At 36.2% G+C, this 21,583-nt stretch overlaps 1 protein-coding gene across 2 annotated transcripts; it reads left to right on the forward strand.

Annotated features, from left to right (window-relative positions):
- The first annotated feature begins 134 nt into the window (after positions 1 to 134).
- Positions 135 to 19,863, forward strand: TRAT1 (T cell receptor associated transmembrane adaptor 1). 2 transcript variants are annotated; one of them, XM_075194919.1, is made up of 6 exons: positions 135 to 231; positions 4,659 to 4,760; positions 6,638 to 6,674; positions 9,448 to 9,509; positions 13,935 to 14,002; positions 17,883 to 19,863. In XM_075194919.1, exons 1-6 carry the CDS (start codon positions 216 to 218, stop codon positions 18,174 to 18,176), a joined length of 579 nt encoding a protein of 192 aa, XP_075051020.1. In that variant the 5' UTR covers positions 135 to 215; the 3' UTR covers positions 18,177 to 19,863. The 2 variants fall into 2 exon arrangements, with proteins under 2 accessions (XP_075051020.1, XP_075051021.1); XM_075194920.1 differs by having other exon boundaries at positions 13,935 to 13,989; positions 17,883 to 18,139.
- The last annotated feature ends 1,720 nt before the right edge of the window (positions 19,864 to 21,583 follow it).

Genomic DNA, 21,583 nt, shown 5'->3' on the forward strand with positions numbered 1-21,583 from the left:
GCTTTGATAAAAGTGAACAAAGAGAGAGAATGTGCAGTGTAAACAATGTACATAAAAGGGTTCACTTACTACCTTTGTGTACCTCATTTCCTGTATGAGAATTGTGCACAAGAAGTGAGATGCACCATATAGGAATGCAGAAAACCATTAACTGAAGAAAGCATAACACCTCAAACTAATGTTTTCTATCACTCAGCAGAACACACCCTGAAACAATGACAAAGGCCACAGGTATGTATCATTTCTAAGGCCCCTCTATGTCCCAGTTTTCCAGGGGCAGTCTTAATCTTTAACTCATTATACTTATTTTTCCATAGTTTAGAAAATATTTCCTATAACTATTCTTTTCTTATTTGGGACACTATAGGAAGTATGAGATGGATTTTATGGTTTGAACAAACTTCAATTTCTTCATTTTAAAAATATGGGGACCCTAATCATTTCATGCATTATTGCTGTAGCTGTCTATTGTACTGTAACATGTAAGAACTACTCTGCTTCCCTTATAGAGTGTTTCATAAGGAATAACATACTTTAATGCAATGCATTTTTATAATTGTGTTTATTGTAGGAAGACAACATAAGGAAATATTTGGCACGTTTTAGTTCATTCACCATTGAACCTTTCTCAATGCTGTCGGTGGTGCAATCACATTTTCAGTCCACACAAACAATTGAATCTTCGTTACTGTGTTTTCTTTAGCAATATGTATAATTTTAAAGGCACCATAAAGTAAAAGAACTTACAATTTTATTAGTCAGGTTTTTGGCTGTAGCGATAGCACTGTTACAAATTAGGCTACATCTAAAGACACAATTTGGTACATTTGAATTTGAATAACACAATTGTAAGCTTTAAGAAAAAACATTTTAGTTTGCTTCCAGAAATATTTGAAAATCGTTCATATATTAAACAGTTTATGTTTATGCTTCAGTAACGTATCCCACTATTATTGTGCTAAATAGTGGTGGAAATAAGAGGTATCAGAGTATTTGTAAAGAATAATTCACGAGTCCTTAGCAACTGCATAGGTGTCAGATTTTTGTGGTGGGCCTGTGTCCCAAAATACAGTTTGGGTCATTATTGTATGTATATTTGAGACTTTTACAGTGCCAGACTGTGTTATGTAGTGCTCACTAGTAAATAACAATTACAAGAGATCACTATATATGGACACATGTGTTTTATACATTCAATGCACAATACAATATGGACTTTTTTATTTTAATTTGTTATATTGGAGAGTAACTATGTGACTTTACCAAACCTTTTCTTGTACTTAATCTGCTTTATGGCCATCACAAAGTGTGTAACTTGAAAGTTATTAGAAATAACAGCAGAAAGAAAGGATAATATGTAGGTTATGTTCAGTCCTTGTGACAAATTATATTTGATTATCTGGTATTAGCATAGTTATTATTAGGGTGTACCTATCTACTACATGGAAGAATAAAACTATAACTCTGAAGCCTGAGAGCAGTCTTCAAGGGCTACTACTCAGCAGAGGTCCTGCCGTTACCACTTATCACATGACCAGCAATGTGTACGTTTCACTAAAATCACTGCAAGCAATAAACTAGTATCTGACATTCTTTATATTTTTTCACAGCATTTTCATTTAAATGTAAGTTAACTATTGTGAAGCTTCCTTAACAAGTTTTTGTGCTTGTTAAGCATTTTTGTTGTTTTTCTACATCAAAAGATACGGGTAGTGGTACATGAATTGTAACCACCTGCCTTCTGACACAGTTTTCTTTTTTGGTTTATCTAGATGACATTTCTTTTAATAGCACAGTGTGGAAAAACACAATACGCTTTTAGCAACGTTGTTTTATCTATTTTACAAAAGTCCTACATTTTTGAGAATAGCTGGGCCATCTTCACCCCTGTGATTCATAGGTGTATATATTGAACATATACCTCTGAATAATTGTACAGTGCTACAAAAACTGATGAAGCTTTATTAATACTAGAAAATAGTGCAAATATTAATACTTAAAATAAAAACATTTCTATCATACAGGAGCTAAATACAGTGCTAAACTGATGTTAGCATACTGTACAACCTCTCTTCTTCAATTGCTATACAAGGGCTTTGTACTTTTGGATAGATGTATAATTATCATTCGTAATCCATATTAGTTGGTAGAGAAACAGATAAATATTCAATTTGACTATAAAAGTTGCCGTTATCGCATCAATGTTTTTCCACAATATTAAACAATTCTGCTCGAAACCCATACATATACAATATGTGTAATATATATATATATATATATATATATATATATATATATATATATATATATATATATATATATATATACACACATATATACATATAAATATATATATATATATATATATATATATATATATATATACATATTAATTAATATACTTAACTCTATTTCTATTGTTATACGCTTGAAATAATCATCTCCAATTAGTAAAATTTCTCATAGTGATGAGAAATGCCAGTAGAGCCTTTGAAAACTTCACTTAAAGAATACAATGATTAATTTACAAAAACGTATACACAATTTAGCAAAAAAAATCTTTTATTTCAGGCCTTTTATGGTAAAGTAGGTCGTCAGCACTTTTATGTGTCATGACACCAGTCTGGGTGCATCATGAGAATGTATAAGTGACAAGGGAAATCTGTTCAAGTGAGTTGAAGATATGCAACAGGAATTATATGTGAACTATATTTTAGCACTGATTGTCTTTAGCTCTTGTATGGCAGAAATGTGTTTATGTTAAGTAGTATTATTTTTATTATGCACATGGTACAAACGAACTAATTCCATTTCAAATATGCTTCTATTATACAGATGCTGGTTTTGTTTATTGCCATATTTAACATTGGTGGGTTATGAATATGTGAATCATGCAGTATTTATATTAGCTACTTAAAAGTTGGGAACCACTGGAGTGATTAGATGTGCATGTGCCTTCAGTCAAACTGCACTTTAACAAATATAACACATGTGTTACACATTAATAATAAACAATTTTCAGGTGTGATATGGTTTACTATAATGCAAATATCTTAATTCATACTAAGGGCTAGATTTACTAAACTGCGGGTTTGGAAAAGTGGTGATGTTGCCTATAGCAACCAATCAGATTCTAGGTTTCATTTATTTAGTGCATTCTACAAAATGACAGCTAGAATCTGATTAGTTGCTATAGGCAACATCTCCACTTTTTCAAACCCGCAGTTTAGTAAATATACCCCTAAGAGGGGTACAGTAAAGTGAGTTTTCTCAAGAATTAAAAAAAAACGCAGCAGATATGATATTAGTGAAATTATTATATAATATATAGTGATATTATTTCATAGTTCATGCTGAAATGTATGTTTCAGTCCTAGTTTAACCAATCGGTTTGCTTTGTTTTTAAGATCATAATTCTGCTTTGTTTTATTTCTTAGTATTACAAACACTTTAAAGCTGCACTGCACTTAATCACGCAGTTTCATTTCTCCAGCATTTCAAATGATCGAACAGGAAAAGTTAAAGAGCGTAATAAGAAGAAAATGTGGTTTGTCAAGCTTGCACAACACACAGCTAAAGACACCACAACCCCATAAAACACATATAAAGACACCATAGCTGCTAATTTACGAGATAAATAGGCAATTTTGGGCAAGTTGTTGGATAAATGATCTATATCAAATCAAAAAGCTATTAGGGTGGAAAGAAGCACAGGATTTGGGTTAGAAGTACTGTTGGGGCATATGTTATTCCTTGCTTCGTGAATTTACATGCACAGTGTAGTGCCTATACAAATTATTTGTGGATTTAATGGTATATTATATAGAGTAGGAATACATAACACATAGTCAGATAATTTTATATAATAAACCCTCCAGTCCTAACTCTAACTAGCAAAACTGCAGAGTTCCCATGTCCATGACTCAATCAGCTCAAGTATAACCAATATTTGCTGGTACCTATAGTACAGTGATGCACCATGGCTCTGGCTCAAAGTCAGAGCCATGGCTATTCTAGAGTTTAGGCTCGTTCACATATATGAGCTGAGGAATGATTAATAACAAATGAAAGCTATCACCTGCTATCTGCTCATTTCAATTATGTGTTTTTATTGCGTTTTTTTTATACTCTTTCCGCCAGCTGCACTTTTACTAATATAATCTATTGTAATGGTATTATGCATTAAGGCCTGAGAAATATAGCACGTTGTATTTTAAAATGCTAAATCCAGAATTAAAATTTTAAAATTCAGTGGTATAACGAGCACAATAGAAACCATTTATCCAATTTCTAATGTGCTTTTCAGGCATTAGCACTGAAAATCGGATTAACAGCAGATAGGTGTGAATGGACCTTCAAGCTCAAAGCTGTAAGCATGGGAGTATTAATGAATTGAAGTCTATAGAAGGGGCGGGTTTCTCCCAAACTGCATGGGTCCTGGGAATTTGAAATGTCAATGCAGAAAGCAGAGAGGGTTTATCATGGGGAATATATTGAACAGTTTCTTCCTTAAGTATTTTTATTGCAAACTACTAACCACATTCCTTCATTAGGTTCTCCATTAAAATAATATTCCTGCCCTCGTTTAGAACAAATAATTGCAATGCAAACATTCAGCAGTATAGCAATAATCATTTCCTTTTTATTCGTTCCTCTAGACCAATGCTTTGAATTATTGGTGACATCTGTGATTATTTCACTCGCTTTTCTGTTATCGCTGACTTTCAACATTGTGCACTGTGTCATGAAACACAGAAGAGGTAAGTGTGACAATAAATACATTCATTGACATTTTTTTAACATGCAATACAATCTGTTTCTTACAATACTGTGTAAAAATATGATGAATAGAATCTTAGTGAAATCAGTGAATTGTCAGCCTTATCGCCATATTCTAAGTACTAGCTGACTGCCAGCCGGTTACAGTGTATGCCTATCATTTTATTAAGCCTAGAAATGTACTATTCATCCTGAATTGTTGAGATAATTTCTAGAGAGAGGTGTGTGTGTGTGTGTGTGTGTGTGTGTGTGTGTGTGTGTGTGTTTTTTTAAGTGCAGTTTACTTTATATGATGTTAGTGTCACTCCAGTTCCATAAAAAAAAATGACACCGTTTTACTTTGATCCATTAAAATGCATCATATTATGGTGTAATAATAAAGACATATTTAAATATGATTTTGATAATTTAGCTAAGCAATCTTCTGCATCCTGCTAATGCTGTTGTTTTTTTTTTTCACTCTTTGGTAATAAACTCTGTTTTCTTAATATATATTAATAAAGGTTACATTTTAATGATTGCACCTTGGTTTGGTTAAGGTTTGTGCAGGGCAGTTTGTTAATAGCTAACCATTATTTTGATAGTTTGTAACTGAATGATATTACCATACTATTGAGACTGCATAATTCAGCTTCAAAGGGCATCCAGGTTGTTATGTAAAATACTACAGCTAATAGAACGCTACTGGGTTTGATGGAAAGTGCTGATAAAGTGATAAGAGAATTATATTTATATTGCATGGACAAGATTATTATCTCTAACCATATAAGAGACAGTGAATAAAACAAATGCCCTTCAGTCTAAGGGCTAGATTTACTAAGCTGCGGGTTTGAAAAAGTGGGGATGTTGCCTATAGCAACCAATCAGATTCTAGCTATCATTTATTTAGTACTTTCTACAAAATGATAGCTAGAATCTGATTGGTTGCTATAGGCAACATCCCAACTTTTTCAAACCCGCAGCTTAGTAAATCTAGCCCTAAATATCTGATGATTTGTTCAGTCAGCAATGTGATTTACCACCTGAGAAACTGGAATAAACCAAAGGACTGTATTATTTAGATTGGTAAACATGTCCTTAGTGCCGTGCAGTATTGGGTATTGTTCTGGAAGGAGTGTTGGGTGGTGTGTGTGATATTTAATGACTGATTTAGTGTGGAAGGTAACTTAAATGTTTTGCTATAGTGGTCAGCTATTTCTTGCTCTGTTCCATTTGACACAGCACTATACTGGACGCAGCATTTAACTTTTATTAGGGAAGTTAAAAAAAGGGATGATCTGTATGCTAAAAAAAAAACCAACATGTTTTAAGGATTAAACAAACTCCTCTCAAGTTGCCCTGAACATCTGAGGTCCCAGGCCTGGGAGACAGGACGCATAATCGGCACTTGTGGGGGTAAGTAGTACCTTGGGTTCTGACACTGGGAGAAGGGGAGATAATTCTTAATATTTTCCTTAGCTGAAGTTGTACTATAAGGAAAGGTATTCTGTCTTCAATATGCTAAGGGTTCATTTCATCATCTATATTTGGCACACAGTCTAGTTAGTGAACTAAAGAGATAGAAACTGCAGCATGTGGCATTTCAATAGGCATATGGCATCTTGAAAATGATAACGGCAACATAGGAAACTATTTGGGTCAATTCTTCAAGTATCATTAATGTGTTCAGAGCATGAAATGTGTCTGAAGGGTAATGAGAATTTTCTGATCCAGAAATTGATATTCAAACACTCTGCTTAAAGAAGATCAAGGCAAAGATGCTGCCAAATTACCAATTGCATGTGAATCTTTGATAGCTTCAAAATTCTCTATATTATCATTGTAATCATTTAATAGCTGTCTGCTTCTTATAATACAGAAAAAGAAATGAAATTTTCCAGCCAGCATAGCATTAGGTATGTATATATTTATAATATTTGAATTTTGATATTCCATTTTTACAAGTTTAACCCATACTTGCCAACATTTCATTTTTTTTTTTAGGGAGCTGCTAGTAGGAGGTTTGCGTGTAGGGGGCGGGGCCCCCAAAATCGCGTCATTTTAGCCCCACCCCCGTTGCGATTCACAGTGAATCACGGCGTTTGAACCGTATTCTGCCCACTTCTGGGCAGATCAGGGAGATTGCCACACTCTCTCGGGAGTTTAACCTGGAAAAAATTTGAAAAAATATTTCATACAACTAAACCAATGAATTCAATGTATAGAATGTTATTTTAAGTCTAGCAAACACTTTTTACGTATATACCAGTTAATACTGCAAAGGTCTAATGGAGCCTTACAGGGAAGCACATTGAATGGGGTTAAAGTAGAAACTAGGATGTAAGCATTTATTATTAAATTATTAACATACCTACATTTTTTAATAGTAGAGGTTTTAATCCTTCAATATTTCTGTTCTGTAAAAACCCTGTAAGCAAAAAGATGTTATAGATTATCATCATCATCTTAGATGTGGGTGGAGTGTAGTAAAGATAAAAATAAATAAATAGATGTTATGAAATATAATTGAATATTATTTAGATTAAAGCGTGTCAGTCAATAGTGAGCAATAGGTCATATGATATGTGGTCAGACCTTAATGTGAAAAAATGGAGTTGATGAATGTGATTTTGCTAAGTGGTTTATTAGTATGAATGAATACGCAAGGCATACAGATTCATCAATAAGACATCCTGCTATGCAGGATGATTAGTGTTTTACTAATGGCATTGGCCCTCTGAGGAAGTCAGTCACTGAAAAATCACACACTTTAGAAAACTGAGACTAACAAACAAGCATATTACATAGAGCATCCTGGAATGTCTAAGGCTTCTGTACTCTTTCCATAAAGCATTAACAGCATTGTAAGTAGGACCTACTGACAGCATGAGGGGCAGACTCTCCGAATTTCCATTCACATCTGTACATGCTACCAAACACCTAATAAAAAATGTTTCCCATTCATTTAAAGTATCTTTTCTCCAAGTAAACAGTAAGTTCAAATATTGTTTTCTATATGGTATAATAAACCATTTACACTGAAGCTGAATTTCTCAATTCCCTTTTTATTCGCTGAGGATAAACTGCCTGTAAATCAAAAATACCACCAAGATGACAAACTGCAAAGACTATCACATTATATTTTTTTTGCTATATTTCCATTGATGCATGCTGTAAAAAAAAAGCACATTTACTTGTTTAGTTTGAGTTACTCATTTCTTACAATATGTGCAATTCAAAGTAAGCACACAATTGTGTCTGCAATGCAAGATATGTTTAAAGAGGCTCAAGATACTCTTCATGCCTGACCTACTGGAGGAGACACCTAAAACCTATATATTACCCCAACACAGTGGGTATTGGGGCAATATATAGATAAAAAATACTTTTTCTTCCTGGTGCTCTATTGCTCCCAGCAAGTCCTGGAGTTAAACAGCTTAAGTATGCTGCCACTACAAGTGACAGCATACACATGGCATTAAAGGTTTGCTGGTTCTTGTAGTGCACCACTAAAAAATACTGGTATTGCTTTTGCAGGAAGAACCCCCACTGTTTATACCTCTGCAGTTGTCGATACCAGCCTAAGCTATGAGTGCTAGTGCTGAGAACACTTTTGTAGGGGAAGTGCTTTTTTTAAAAAAAATGTATTTACTTTAAAAAAAAAGTTAAAAAGTTTGTTAAAAAAATCCTGGAGTAGAGCATCCGTAACAGATACGCCTCCTGACAGGTGTATCTCTGGCTATTTCTACCACCTCTACAGATGTAAAGAGGAGCAGCTGAGGGATATCTGGTAATCTGGATATAGGGATACGCATTTTTGGTACTTGAAAAAACTATGTTTTACCTTTGAAAATGAGCCTTAATGTCGTGCTCAAAATGAGGTCCAGTATGTCCAAAAATTGCACACTCAACACTTATCGCCCTGCACAGAACCTATAAGATACAGTATTTTATTGATTATCCTCTATGCCTTACATACTCATTTACACTAATTAACCACGTAGCAAAACCACATAGTATCAACTCTTTCACACTTAGGTCTGACCTATTCCTTACCGACTGATATACTATTATTTAATTTAACATGTCATACCAACTGCTATATTCCCACCTATCTATGTGTGTTTATTTTTATGTTTACTCTATCCTACCAACCTCTACACATCTTTTGTAGCCAGGAAATATACACAGCATGTAATTAGATAAATAATATAAGTTCTTTTATAAGATACCAATTCCTACAAATATGATCTGTGAGTTACTAATTCAATATCGAGGGCTTGTTCACATCTATCTGCTGTTAAAGCACTTTCAGCTGGTAATTAACATCTAAAAACCGCATTAAAAATAGGGTGAATGCTTTCTTAAGGGCTTGTTCCCAACATTGCATTCTAAAATTTTAAAACTATGTTTACAATTTTAGAAAGCGGCAGCACCTATTTCTCATGCATTAGCACCAGCTATTAGTACAATACATGGAAAATATGTCTGAAATATGTGTTTGTTTTCAATTGTTTTCCACATTCCATCAGGGTATATGTGTGAACAAATCCTGAAAAGTATTTATAATTTGGTAAAACTGGCTTCTATTTCATTACTGTTACATATATTTCTACAAAAAGTAACCGTCAATGCTCCTGAACTCACATGGATGAATACTTACAATATATTCAACCTCTGTATCTGCAGCTATGACCAGCAGTATATGGAAACTAACCCAATTTATGGAAACTTGAACCAGTCAATTCTTGGTAAGTGGATGTCTAGAGGTAGTTGTTCACTAACAACTACATATACAAAATAATATAACAAGATGCGGTCACCACACAAATCTATATTTACAAAATAACTAATGCCAAAACTCTGTACATATTTATCTTAAAGGTGTAGCCAGTGATTTTCAGAAAATATCTCTGTTGAGCCAGAAATTATTAGCTTTATCTAACTCCTATCTGAATGTTAACATATATGAGAATCGAGGCATCAGAATTTTTCACTCATTTACATAATAAAATAGCCAAAGCTACAAATCATTCCCATTATGATAGTCAGTTTGCGACACAATAGGTTAAGTTAAAAACAATTGATCATTGGGGCATATTCAATTGTTTACTTTTTCCGTGGCAGAAAAAGTAAACAGGCTATTACGGTAATTCTACTCAGATTTCAGTTCGCAGCTCCCTGAAATCCAGCGAGAAAACTACCGTAATAATGGTATTTACGTGCACTATTACCTAAATGACGGTAATAGTGTGTGCGCCGCGAGATTTTTGGCTGTAACGCCAACAATTGAATATGCCCCATTGAATTCATTCTCGTGGTGGAATGCCTCATAAAAAGTATGTATTTTTCTGTTCCAAGTTTACAAACATTTTAAATTTCTAACAACAAACAAATTTGGTTGGCTAGTTGAACATCTCAGATCCCACTATTTGACATCGTTGCATAGCCCAGAAGATCATTAATCAAGATATTGCAGAGGAAATAAAAGTATCTTTCCCTTATACAAAGCAGGTCACACAGTAACAGTGTTAATCTTTATTTCAGTCCAGAAGAGAACCAAGCACAAAAAGACCACCACTAATAATGGGGAGTATGTTTACTAAACTGCTGGTTTGAAAAAGTGGACATGTTGCCTATAGCAACCAATCAGATTCTAGCTGTCATTTTGTAGAATGTGCTAAATAAATAACTAGAATCTGATAGGTTGCTATAACACTGCCCACAACATGGGCAGACAGTGCATGGTATAAGAGGTGTTGAGTATAACCTCACAGTGATTAGGTGTGCCCGGTGAAACAATTTTAATTTTAAGTGAGCTAGGCAGCAGATGAGTCATCCAGCATTGATCCCTTTGACATCAGTAGAAGATTATTCATACAAGGACCAAGAACAATCTTTTAAGCCTCCGGCTAAGAGTTTAAAATGTAATATGTTATTATTGTTGACTTCATTTTTCAAATGTACTTTATTTTAATTTCTTTGTTATGGTTATAAACTAGGATCTTTCAGCAGCACTTTTTACAGTAATACAATAGTAAAAAGCTGAGGGAAGCAAAAGACGTTATTTAGATCAGTAGAGGCCTATCTTTTCAGTAATCATTTCTGTGCCCTATATTTAAATTGCTTGAAAAACCTTTTTCCACCCACTTCACACATCAGGTGCAGGTGTGAGATGTTAGTGACATAGGAAAAAGCAGAGCAGCTGGTGCCAAGATCTCTTACAGTGTATATTCATTGTTGTAGGTGCTGACCAAAGCTGAACAAAGTAGCTTCCTATTGTTACAATGAACAACACATAACAAGGAGCACTCATAGATGACTGTATTACTTCATACTTACCTACTTTTGCGAAGTTTTTTCCGCGAGATGGGCGTGACTGGAAGGTGGGAGGAGGCGGGACGAGGCTAATCGCTTCATTTTGGCCCCGCCAAGAGACGGAAATTACGTTTTGTCGTGAGGGGCGGGGCCAAAATGGCGCGATTGGCCGCAAATCGCGTCATTTTGGGAAGACAGTAGCGGGATGCGGGCAGAGCTGGATTAAGGCTTTGGGGGTCCCGGGGCACTTAAGACAGGGGGGCCCCTATGATGTAACATGGTTGTCATTTTAGACAAATACACAGGCAATACTGTGTGCACTACTGTTAGGTGCACACAGTTCTGCCTTCACAAGCAGTACATGGTGAAGCGGGACATACCTCCCAACTGTCCTAACCGAGACAGTGACCCAAATTCGGGACTGTCCCAACAGATTCAGGACAGTTGGCAGACTGTCCTGCTCTCTCCTACCTGTTCTTGTCACTGTCACCACTTGTGGCTGCTGGTTACTTTAGCTCATTTGCTGGTTGTCTGGATCCTGGAATATTGTAGGCCCTATTTGGGAAAAAAAAATGGGTACATAAAATTTAGAAAACTGCAAACAGTTCCAGTGTTAAATTAATAGTAATCACGTTTTATAATTAGGTCTCCCTCCAGCCCCAACATTAAAAAAATAATAATATTCACATTTGCTAAATAGATCTCTTTCCCTCCAACCAACCCTGATAGATAGCAAACACATTTAAAATATAATCCTATTTCCCTCCCTCCAAACAGCCCCAACAATAATTTAAATAGCATTTACATTTAACAAATATAACCATTTCCCACAACAATCCCAGGCATTAAATAATTCATAATCACATTTAATAAATAGACCTCATTCTCCCCAAACAGCCCCACAATCAATTAATAGCTCCCAAACCACCCAGCATTAAATTAAAGGTATAATTACTCCATCTTAAATTCATAGGATCCACTATTAAATTAAATAGCCCCACCATCACCCCACAAATAAAATAGCACCCAATAATTAGCCCCCACATGCACTCCACAATTAAATTAATAGCATACCTACATTATATTAAGACTTCCCTCTCCCTCCCCCACTACAGTCATTTACTGGCCCCTGACACACAATGCATTAATTCACTGCCCCCCACACACAGTGCATTAATTCACTACATTCCCCCCCCCCACACACACACTGTGCATTAATTCACTACATTCCCCCCCCCCACACACACACTGTACATTAATTCAATGGTCCCCCCACACACCCACACACTACAATCATATGCTGACCCCCATACACACACACATATATATATATATATATATATATATATATACACATACTCACCACACACACTCTGCACTAACATAACAAAACAAAAACAAAACACACACACTAATAACACTTACCATCTTCCATCCACGCTGCACGCTCTCTGCAGCACTTCACACATGTGACGGCACCATGTGTCACAAGAGCTCTCAGTGATAAGCCGAATGTGTGGCCTATCACTGAGTGGGAGGGGAGGGACGAATCGCATGCGACAGTGGGGCCGCTGCCGCATCTGACAGGTGAGGTCATGCAGGCGGCGGGGGCCCTCGGAGAGGAGGGGGGCCGGGGCACGTGCCCCCCCCTTAATCTGGCTATGGATGTGGGAGACTTGCCAGCTCTCCCGGGAGTCTGTGAGACCAACCCGAATTTCGGGAGTCTCCCGGACATTCGGGAGAGTTGGCAAGTACGTATTACTTACATTTGCAGTTAAATATTGGCATCATATAAAAGTTGTTCATAGGCCACGTGTAGTTCTATGAGCACCAGCATACCCAAGCAGTTAATGGAACATTAGTGCCACATAAAGAATTCTATTTTATTACTTTTAAAACTTGCTACCTAACACTCATTAGCCAGTGGTGTTGGGAGAAGGGAGTATATTTGCATGCCCAATTCCCTAAGTATTTCTGAACAGATCGTCCACTATGACAGGGCGACAGCATGCTGCGTGTTTCCTTGTATAGTGTGACCAACCCAGCATGGTATATCCTGGTGCTGGCTGTGGCTTTTGCAGGGAAACCCCCTGCTGCTCATACTCTGCATTATCTGTAACCAGCCAAGGCAATGAGCTCCTGTGCTTAGTTCACTTTGTGGATGGGGACACACATTTTTATTTATTCTCCTTTTAAAAAATTCTATATTAAAACACCAATAGTATGCACAATATAATACACAATAATAAAGCTACAGAGCATTTCTCTGCCTGACCCTGCTATGTAGTGACACTGTGCATAGATAGTACTGTGTTAATAGATATAAGGGGGTGTTATGTTTTAATACAGTACATTGTATATATGCTTATTACTGCTAGATAGATGTTTTTGAGGAAAGGGCAATTTGTTATTTTATATCACTGGCACTGCCTGTCTCAGTTAGAACCTAGATTATCTGCGTGACCTCTAGGTGTCGCTGTGATTCCTACCCAGTTGTGTATTTTTTTCATAATATAATATAAAGCTTCTTTTTTTTTCACACACCCCAACCTAGTGATGATATGCTATTGGTTATTGCACTGCTACAGTCCAGAATGATGAAAGGGGCTGGCCTACTCAGGAGACCAGCTGCACCACTAACCCCATGTCTAGATTTAATACATTTTAATGTGTGAAAATGTGCGGTTGTTTTATCATATGAACATACTGTGTAAAAGTGCCCAGTATCATCATTACTATGAGGGTATAACATAGTTTTGTACTGAAGTAGAAGAACCTGCACATAATCTATGTATATAATAAGGAAATAAAAGTTATGTCTTCATTGCTTATAACACCTTATTTTTCCTAAATTATAGATCATACTGATGAGTGTTGTTATGAACCAATGGCAACTCCTCATGAAAGAAAGAGGCAAGAAATCCAGGTGTTATTTTCATTCTATATTGTTGTGTGTAATCTCCCAGTGTCCACAGTGTTACTCAAAACGTTGTGTTCTAGATCGATTGTTTGATTGTTTTATTTTTTCTAAATGAAAAGAAATTGTTTTAAAATGGTTTAATTTAATTAATATATTGTTTAATTGTCAAGTGATTGTTCTTTAGAGAAGCAGCGTACAGCCCTCGTTTGGTAGCATATTAACCACATTTGAAGAGTGGTCCTTCCCACATATTAAAGCCTGCGAGGGCATTGGAAAATGTAGATAACATAAATAGACTCACAAATGATGAACTGTTTTATAGGGAATCAAACCTTCAAAACTGTGGAAACTATCTCTTTACATTTATTTTCAATTAATTTGCATAGTAGGCACACCTGTTTGTTACATTGGTAGCATGCCATCCGTCTTAAAGTAATCTGCCAGTTTCCTATTGAATTTAGAGAAATAGGCTTCATCAAGGTACTTGGAGCTAGGATGTTTTTTTTAAATTCATATTTTTTCGAAAAACTACTTTACGTTTCTCCTCAATAACTTTTTTCAAAATAGGGTCGCGAGTAATTCAAAATTCCTCAGTAGATTTCACATTAAATATTTAAATAAACAAACAGTCCTGTAGGCTATAGAAGTTGGGGAGCCTCAGCAATGTCTCTGATAGTGTAAATGACTCCATTATTGGGGGCCTGTAGCTTAAAGGGGAAGGCCAATTATGTATAGTTTTGTGCAGGCTGCTGCGGTCATCTCCCCAGCTTGTTGCTCTGGAGTAGAATGCATGCAGCACCATGTAGGTCTCAATTACAAGCATCACAAACAGCAAGGAGATTAAGGAAGAAGGGGTTGCCCAAAAGTGGACAACTCCTTAAAGTCTGCCTACAGTTTAATGTCACAAAAAGCTTTTCAAAAGCCTACATATATTATTTGATATATGCTTTGAAGATGTTCCTATCACTAAACTGCATACATGCATGTGTACAAGTAAATAGAAGAAATATAACATATTTAACTAGATGATGTCTGTTCATAAATTTAATTCAAGTGTAAGTGGTAGGTGCACTTTACCACTGCTTCTTCATTTACTGTTGCCAGACTGATTAGCTAACAGATTCAAACATTTAACACTCGGTGGCCACTTTATTAGGTCCACCTGTACCTAATATACCTGTGCTATATTAAGGAAATATGGAAAACATGCACTGTTAGGGGTCCTGAGCAGTGTCGGACTGGGGCATGAAGAGCTGGGGGGGACTGCAATGCTAGGGGCCCACCAGAGGGGGTGTGGCCAGCCATCATAGAGGCGAGACCAGACACCAGAAGGGGAGTGGTCAGCCCACAAAGGACAGCTGGCACCATAGTGTAGTATATAAAGAATGCAGTGTGTGTATAAAGAGTACACAGTCTTAACCTGCCCTTAGATTAGGCAGAACAGTCACCAAAAATCGGGATTATCCCACTAGACCAGGCTTGGCTAACCTGTGGCACTCCAGGTGTTGTGAAACTACAAGCCCCAGCATGCTTTGCCAATATATAGCAACTTATTGCTGGAATGGTATGCTGGGACTTGTAGTTTCACAACTGGAGTACCACAGGTTAGCCAAGCCTGCACTAAACTCAAGAACAGGTAGGACAGTCTGTGAAATGTTCTGTCACTTTTACCACCTGTGGCTGCTGGTTTCTTTAGTTACGGATTGTCTGGATCCTGGAATGTTGGGGGCCCTATTTGGAAAAAATAATGGGTACATTTAGAAAATTCCTACCAGCCCCGGCATTAAATAAATAGGACCCACAATTAATACATAGGCCTTCCTTAAGCCCCAACATTAAAGTAATAGTATTCCCATTTAATAAACCTATTTCGCTCCCTTCAGACAGCCCCTGCAATAAATTAATCACATTTACGTATAATGTACCTATTTCCCGCAACCGTCACTGCCATTAAATAATTCATATTCACATTTATTAAATAGACCTTATGCTCCTCAATCTTAGCCCCACATTCAATTAATAGCTTCCAATCCACCGCATTTAAAATAATAGTCCCCACTATAAAATTAAATTGCCACACCTTCACCCTACAAAGAAAACAGCACCCATTATTTAGCCACCACCTACCATACACAAATTACATTGCCACAAGCCCGCTGTGCCATCACTCACACATTACTGTGCCCCCTAATCACCATGCGTGCCTCCTTATGATCACACTGCACCCACCATGCTCCCCCCTTCTCCTGGCCCCCTTTTATCACCCTGTACCATGCTGCTTTAGCCCCCCATCACACTCTGCCATGCTGACCTGGCCCCTCATCACACTCTGCCATGCTGACCTGGCCTTTTCATGCCTCTCTCCATGTCCCTCAGGCTGGCTGGGTCCGCACTTACCTGTGCAAAGTTCCAGTGTCCTTCCTTCTTGCTCCTCTGGGCGGCTGGATAACAGGAACTCTTCCTCCATAGCTGGACGTCGCCGTCTCTCCTTTACCCTGCTCAAACTGAAAAACACACTACCGCGCAAGCGCAGAGAGCCCAGACGCGGCTGTCTGCACAGGCCAGTCCGAGGCTGGTCCTGAAGACAAGGCTTAAGAAACACTGCCCTATTGGACTGAGATCTGGTAATTGTAGAGGCCACAGAAGTACACTGAACTCACTGTCATGTTCATGGAATCAGTTTGAGAACAAGGCAAAAAAAAAAAAATGAGTAAATTTGATCCTGAACAAACCATGTTACAATGCAAGGGGTGCAAATTAGTTTATTATTTTGCACATAAAGAAAATACTAGCTTTTTTGTCCTATGGCACACAAATACTTGATAACTTTATTTTTACTCTGATATTTAAAGTTGATCTAGGACATACCCTATCCCAACTATACATATTTAAATGTACCTCCCCCTCTAATGCAACATGATTTTGCCAAGGTGCAAAGTTATTCCTTTTTTTGCTTTACTCTCCTTAATGACTCAGGCCCGACATGTGCTGTGTGACATGGTATGGGTTCGTGCTGGAAGAAGCAATTGGAAGATGGGTAGTCTGTGGCCATAAAGAGATGCACATGTTCAGCAACAATACTCAGGAAGTCTGTGGCTTTTAAACAATGCTCAATTTGTATTTAGGGGTATAGTGTGTACCAAGAAAACATGTCCAACACCATTACACCACCAACAACCTGCACAATTGACACGGGGCAGGATGAATCCATGTTGTTTACGCCAAATTCTGACTTTAACATCTGCATGTTGCAGCAGATTCATCAGACCAGGCAATATTTGTCCAATCTTTAAATGACCAGTTTTGGGGATCCTGTGCCAACTGTAGCCTCAGTTTTCCCTGTTATCAGCTGTCAGAAGTGGAACCTGGTATAGTCCTGCTCCTGTATCCCATCCGCTACAAGTTTCAACATGTGGTGTGTTCACAGATGCTCTTCTGCATACCACTGTTGCAACACATGTTTATTTGAGTTACTAATGCCTTCCTGTCAGATTGAACCAGTCGTGCCATTCTCCTCTGACCTCTCTCATTAACAAGGCATTTTCACCCACAGAATTGCCTCCATCTAAATTCTAGATACTAATGAGTGTCAAAATCCCAGGATATCAACAGTTTCTGAGATACTTAAACCACCCCAACAGGCCCCACAAATCATTCCACACATTATTCCCCATTCTGGTGTTTGATCTGAACAACAACTGAACTTCTTGACCATATCTGCATGCTTTTATGCAGAGTTACTGTCACATGATTGGCTGATTAGATATGTGCAATAACAAGCAGATGTCCCTAATAAAGTGGCCACTGAGTGTATATGCATTTGGTTAAAATATATGAGCAAAGTTTCAAATCAAATATTTTTTCCCTTGTATGAATTTTTTATCAGGTGGCACCAGAGGAACCAATGTTCTATGCAGCACTTAATCTCAGTCCTAAAAAACCTGGGAAAACACGAAAGAAGAAAGCAAGGCCAATTAGTAACGAAAGTTATACGGAAGACAAATCTGCTAGTTCAAATGGTAATATTTTGTCTACATCTAGCATATACCTGAACAGTGAGCAGCTCACAGCTGAATGCACAGCTGAAGAGGACTTAGTCCATGATGACCCAATCAGATGTTACCATTTGTTAAAGAAGACAAGAAATAACGTAGCTATGGAAGAAGAAAATCAAGTTTGATTGGCCAACTGATATAGCCATTTTCTTAATATAACTTCTGCTTCATCACATTTCTTACAAAAGTCAACCATACTAAATTGTGGGATGCAAACTTAATCATCAATATTTCTAATGTAATGTAAATTGTGTGAGTGAACTGGTTGTCTGCAAACCAACTACATCAATTGCACCTAACAAAAGAATGTATTTAACAGTATACTAAAATATATTTCATGTACTATTTATAAATATAGAATTGTACCGATTTGGGCTCATTTTCCCTGAAGAGGGTTTAGGAACTACATTCATGCTCTAGGGTCCTTGCATCGCCATCACCTTGCATTTATTTGAATTGTACAAATAGACTGTTATCAGTTCTACATTTTAAGATACTATTGAAGACTTGCTATTATCATATTAGGAGATTAATAATGAAAATGTAAATGTAAAGTATAAACTTTAGCACAACATGCTTCTATGAAAAACCAGTTTCTTGTTAAGTTACCATAGTTGTTTATAAACACTTTTATGAAAATAATATAAAATTATAGCCATATAAATTACATTGACATATTAAAAAACAATTATTTCATGGAAAATGTATATATGGCTCTTTAAGCCATTACAGGAACATCGACACTTTATTAATATCTCATCAATTGAAATATGATATCTGTCACTGCTTGGAATCTGAGATTAATTCGGTCTCAGAAATGATAGTGTAAGTTGTGTTTAGCTACGGGATTTATATAGATCAGAGTTGGTAAAAAGTCACTGGCGCTCAGTTAGACAGAGGCAATTTCCATATTGTTAAGTCTGTGGTAACAGTCTCAAACATTCCTCAGATGTAAAGGTATAAACCAGGCCAATCCGTGGCTCTTTATTTTTATTAGGCAAAAAGAATAAAAAAAGTGAAAGAGTGCTTTTAAACTACCCCTATTTCTACATTGCGTGGTGGGACAGTGGTCAGGCTTGCACGGAGCTGTATTCTAACCAGGGCACTAGCTCTATGGAGTTTGTGTGGGATTCCTCTAACAGCCCAAAGACAAACTGATAGGTTAATGTTAGTTTACGTGTATGTGTGTGACAGAGAATTGAGACTAAGCTCCACATGGGCAGGGACTGATATGAATGATTCAAATATTCTTGTAAAGCATCATCATATATGTTGGCACTATAAAAAGGTTTATAATAATAATAAAGGAAGAAAATAATGAAAATATTTTTAAACTATTCGAATTTACTACTTGTTACTTACTTAGACAATTGAGTTAATTGAGTGTAACGGATAAGATATGCATAAACCATTCTTAAATAAAATAAAATAAAAAAATGTAAAAAACTGTCAATTGACAAATAATATCCTGATGGCTCTCTCTTGTGGCTCTCCCAACACCCCTCGAAGTTAAGGAATGTTTTTTAGGTTGGTAAAAGAGGGGCCAACATCCCCCTCTGTGGCTAATATATAGAGACAACTATCATTCCCTCTCTCCCTTCCCTCCCCTTGATTGTTTGTTTTTGGTTGTGTTTGTTCCCCCTTTTTCATTATTCCATACGTAATAATTATTGTAGCCGGTCAATAACACTTGCAATTATGTATTGGTAAGGTTATTTATACTTTTCTCTCATAACACATGGAATGCAATCAAGTTCTCTGGGATGACACTTGTTACCGAACGTCTCTATTAAAATGTTGTGAGACCTTCAATTGTATCAAAACTTACTAATGTTTGTAACTGATTTTGTGCACAATGTTTTTTGGGAATATTGACTTGCTCTCTGTTTCTTTCAAAAATAAATAAAAAAGAGTTTTAAAAAAATAAAAAAAATAATGCCCATGCTAAATGTATCTCACTAAACCCAATAGATAAATTCATCATTATATACTTAGATGGTTGAACACATACAACTATATATTCACGTCAGAAAAATATATTACTCTAGAATAGTACAAAATAAACCACTTGGCATAGAGTCAATAATAGTCAAGATCTTTGAATAGCTAGTGTCTCTGTGACCTAGTATCGCAAAATGTTTGTGCATCCAGAGAAATAGATTTTAGTTATAATGCGCTATTACCAGAAATCAGTGCAGCCAATATATGTAGAAATCCTACTATGGTGCCATGTAAAGTAGATTTAGCTCCAATGAGTATTAGGCAGAAACTCACGATCCTTGGAATCCTTTAGCTTGGCAGAAGGTTTGAATAACAGTGGTGTAAATGGGAGCTGTATTCACTCTCAATCTTTACAAGTAAGCAGGTCAGTTGATTGAGCACCTTCTTCAAGATATCAAATGTTGAATGGAGCTATAGCTGCAAAGGCCAGTCATTTAAATGCCTACCAAGCAATCATTTTAAAATAGTAATTAATTCACAGCCGTAATTAACAACAAACATGTGGATACAATTTTGCATGCATATATAGTCAGCTGCACACTTAATTCATCAATACAAACTAATATAAAATATATGCTGGCTTCAAATAAAGTAAAATAAAAATAATGAATGATAAATAATAAACACAACTTTCATTAGCTATAAGTGATCACAAAATAAAGTGACCCAAATTTGTAATGTTGAATTATTTAATTTTTTTTTTTACTAATAAGGCCGACATGTTATTGGTATAAATAATATAGATGATATGATATTGAGGAGAACTTCTGCATGCAATCAACAAAAGGCTATACAATCAGTCTAAGAAGATTAAGGCTTGTATGGATTTAAGTTGTTTAAAAAAAAAATCTCAAGAAATGTACACAGTAATGTACAGCTTAATTGTTAACAGAATCAACATAAATAGAAAATTAGAAATGATATTAACTATCAAAATACATATCAAGTTATTTGATTATTTCTCAGAAACTAGAATTACAATATGTATAGGAAGAATTATGAAAAATAGTGTACAAAACTGCTGCAAATAGCTGTACAGAAGCAGGAGTAAACTAACAGATAGGTATATTTAATATCCATAGTAATAAATACATGTAGTGGATAACTGTTGACAATTTATAGAAGGGTAAACAAATAAATATACATCACAGAACATAAAGATGTATGTAAATAAGAAAATGTATGTAAAACTATAGAACATAAAAATATAAACAGTTTAAAATGTTGCAATCAAAAATCGAATTCACTGGTCTCGTTAAGGCCCTCTAGGCGCAACATCTTAAATTATATATCCCGAATTTCTTCCTCGTGCAGTCTACAGTAACAATTTCCTCCTCTACGGGTAGGTGCAATAAATTTAATTCCAATAAGCTGAATCTCTTTAGGATCATTAGTATGTTTCTCAAAGAAGTGTCTAGGAACACTATGATTTTGGACACTTCAAAATATTTCTCCTATATTCTAGGAAATAGGTCTTTAGCGATCTCGACAGCCTACCTATATAATGTAGTTTACAAGAGCACTGTGGTAA

This window comes from Mixophyes fleayi, chromosome 2 (assembly GCF_038048845.1).
Source record: "Mixophyes fleayi isolate aMixFle1 chromosome 2, aMixFle1.hap1, whole genome shotgun sequence".
NCBI lineage: Eukaryota > Metazoa > Chordata > Amphibia > Anura > Limnodynastidae > Mixophyes > Mixophyes fleayi.

Bases quoted from the DNA above. Each gene is read 5' to 3' on its own strand.
- TRAT1 (XM_075194919.1), top strand. The intron at 9,510-13,934 runs GTAAGTGGATGT...CCTAAATTATAG, and splicing joins CTTGAACCAGTCAATTCTTG to ATCATACTGATGAGTGTTGT. The intron at 14,003-17,882 runs GTGTTATTTTCA...ATTTTTTATCAG, and splicing joins GAAAGAGGCAAGAAATCCAG to GTGGCACCAGAGGAACCAAT.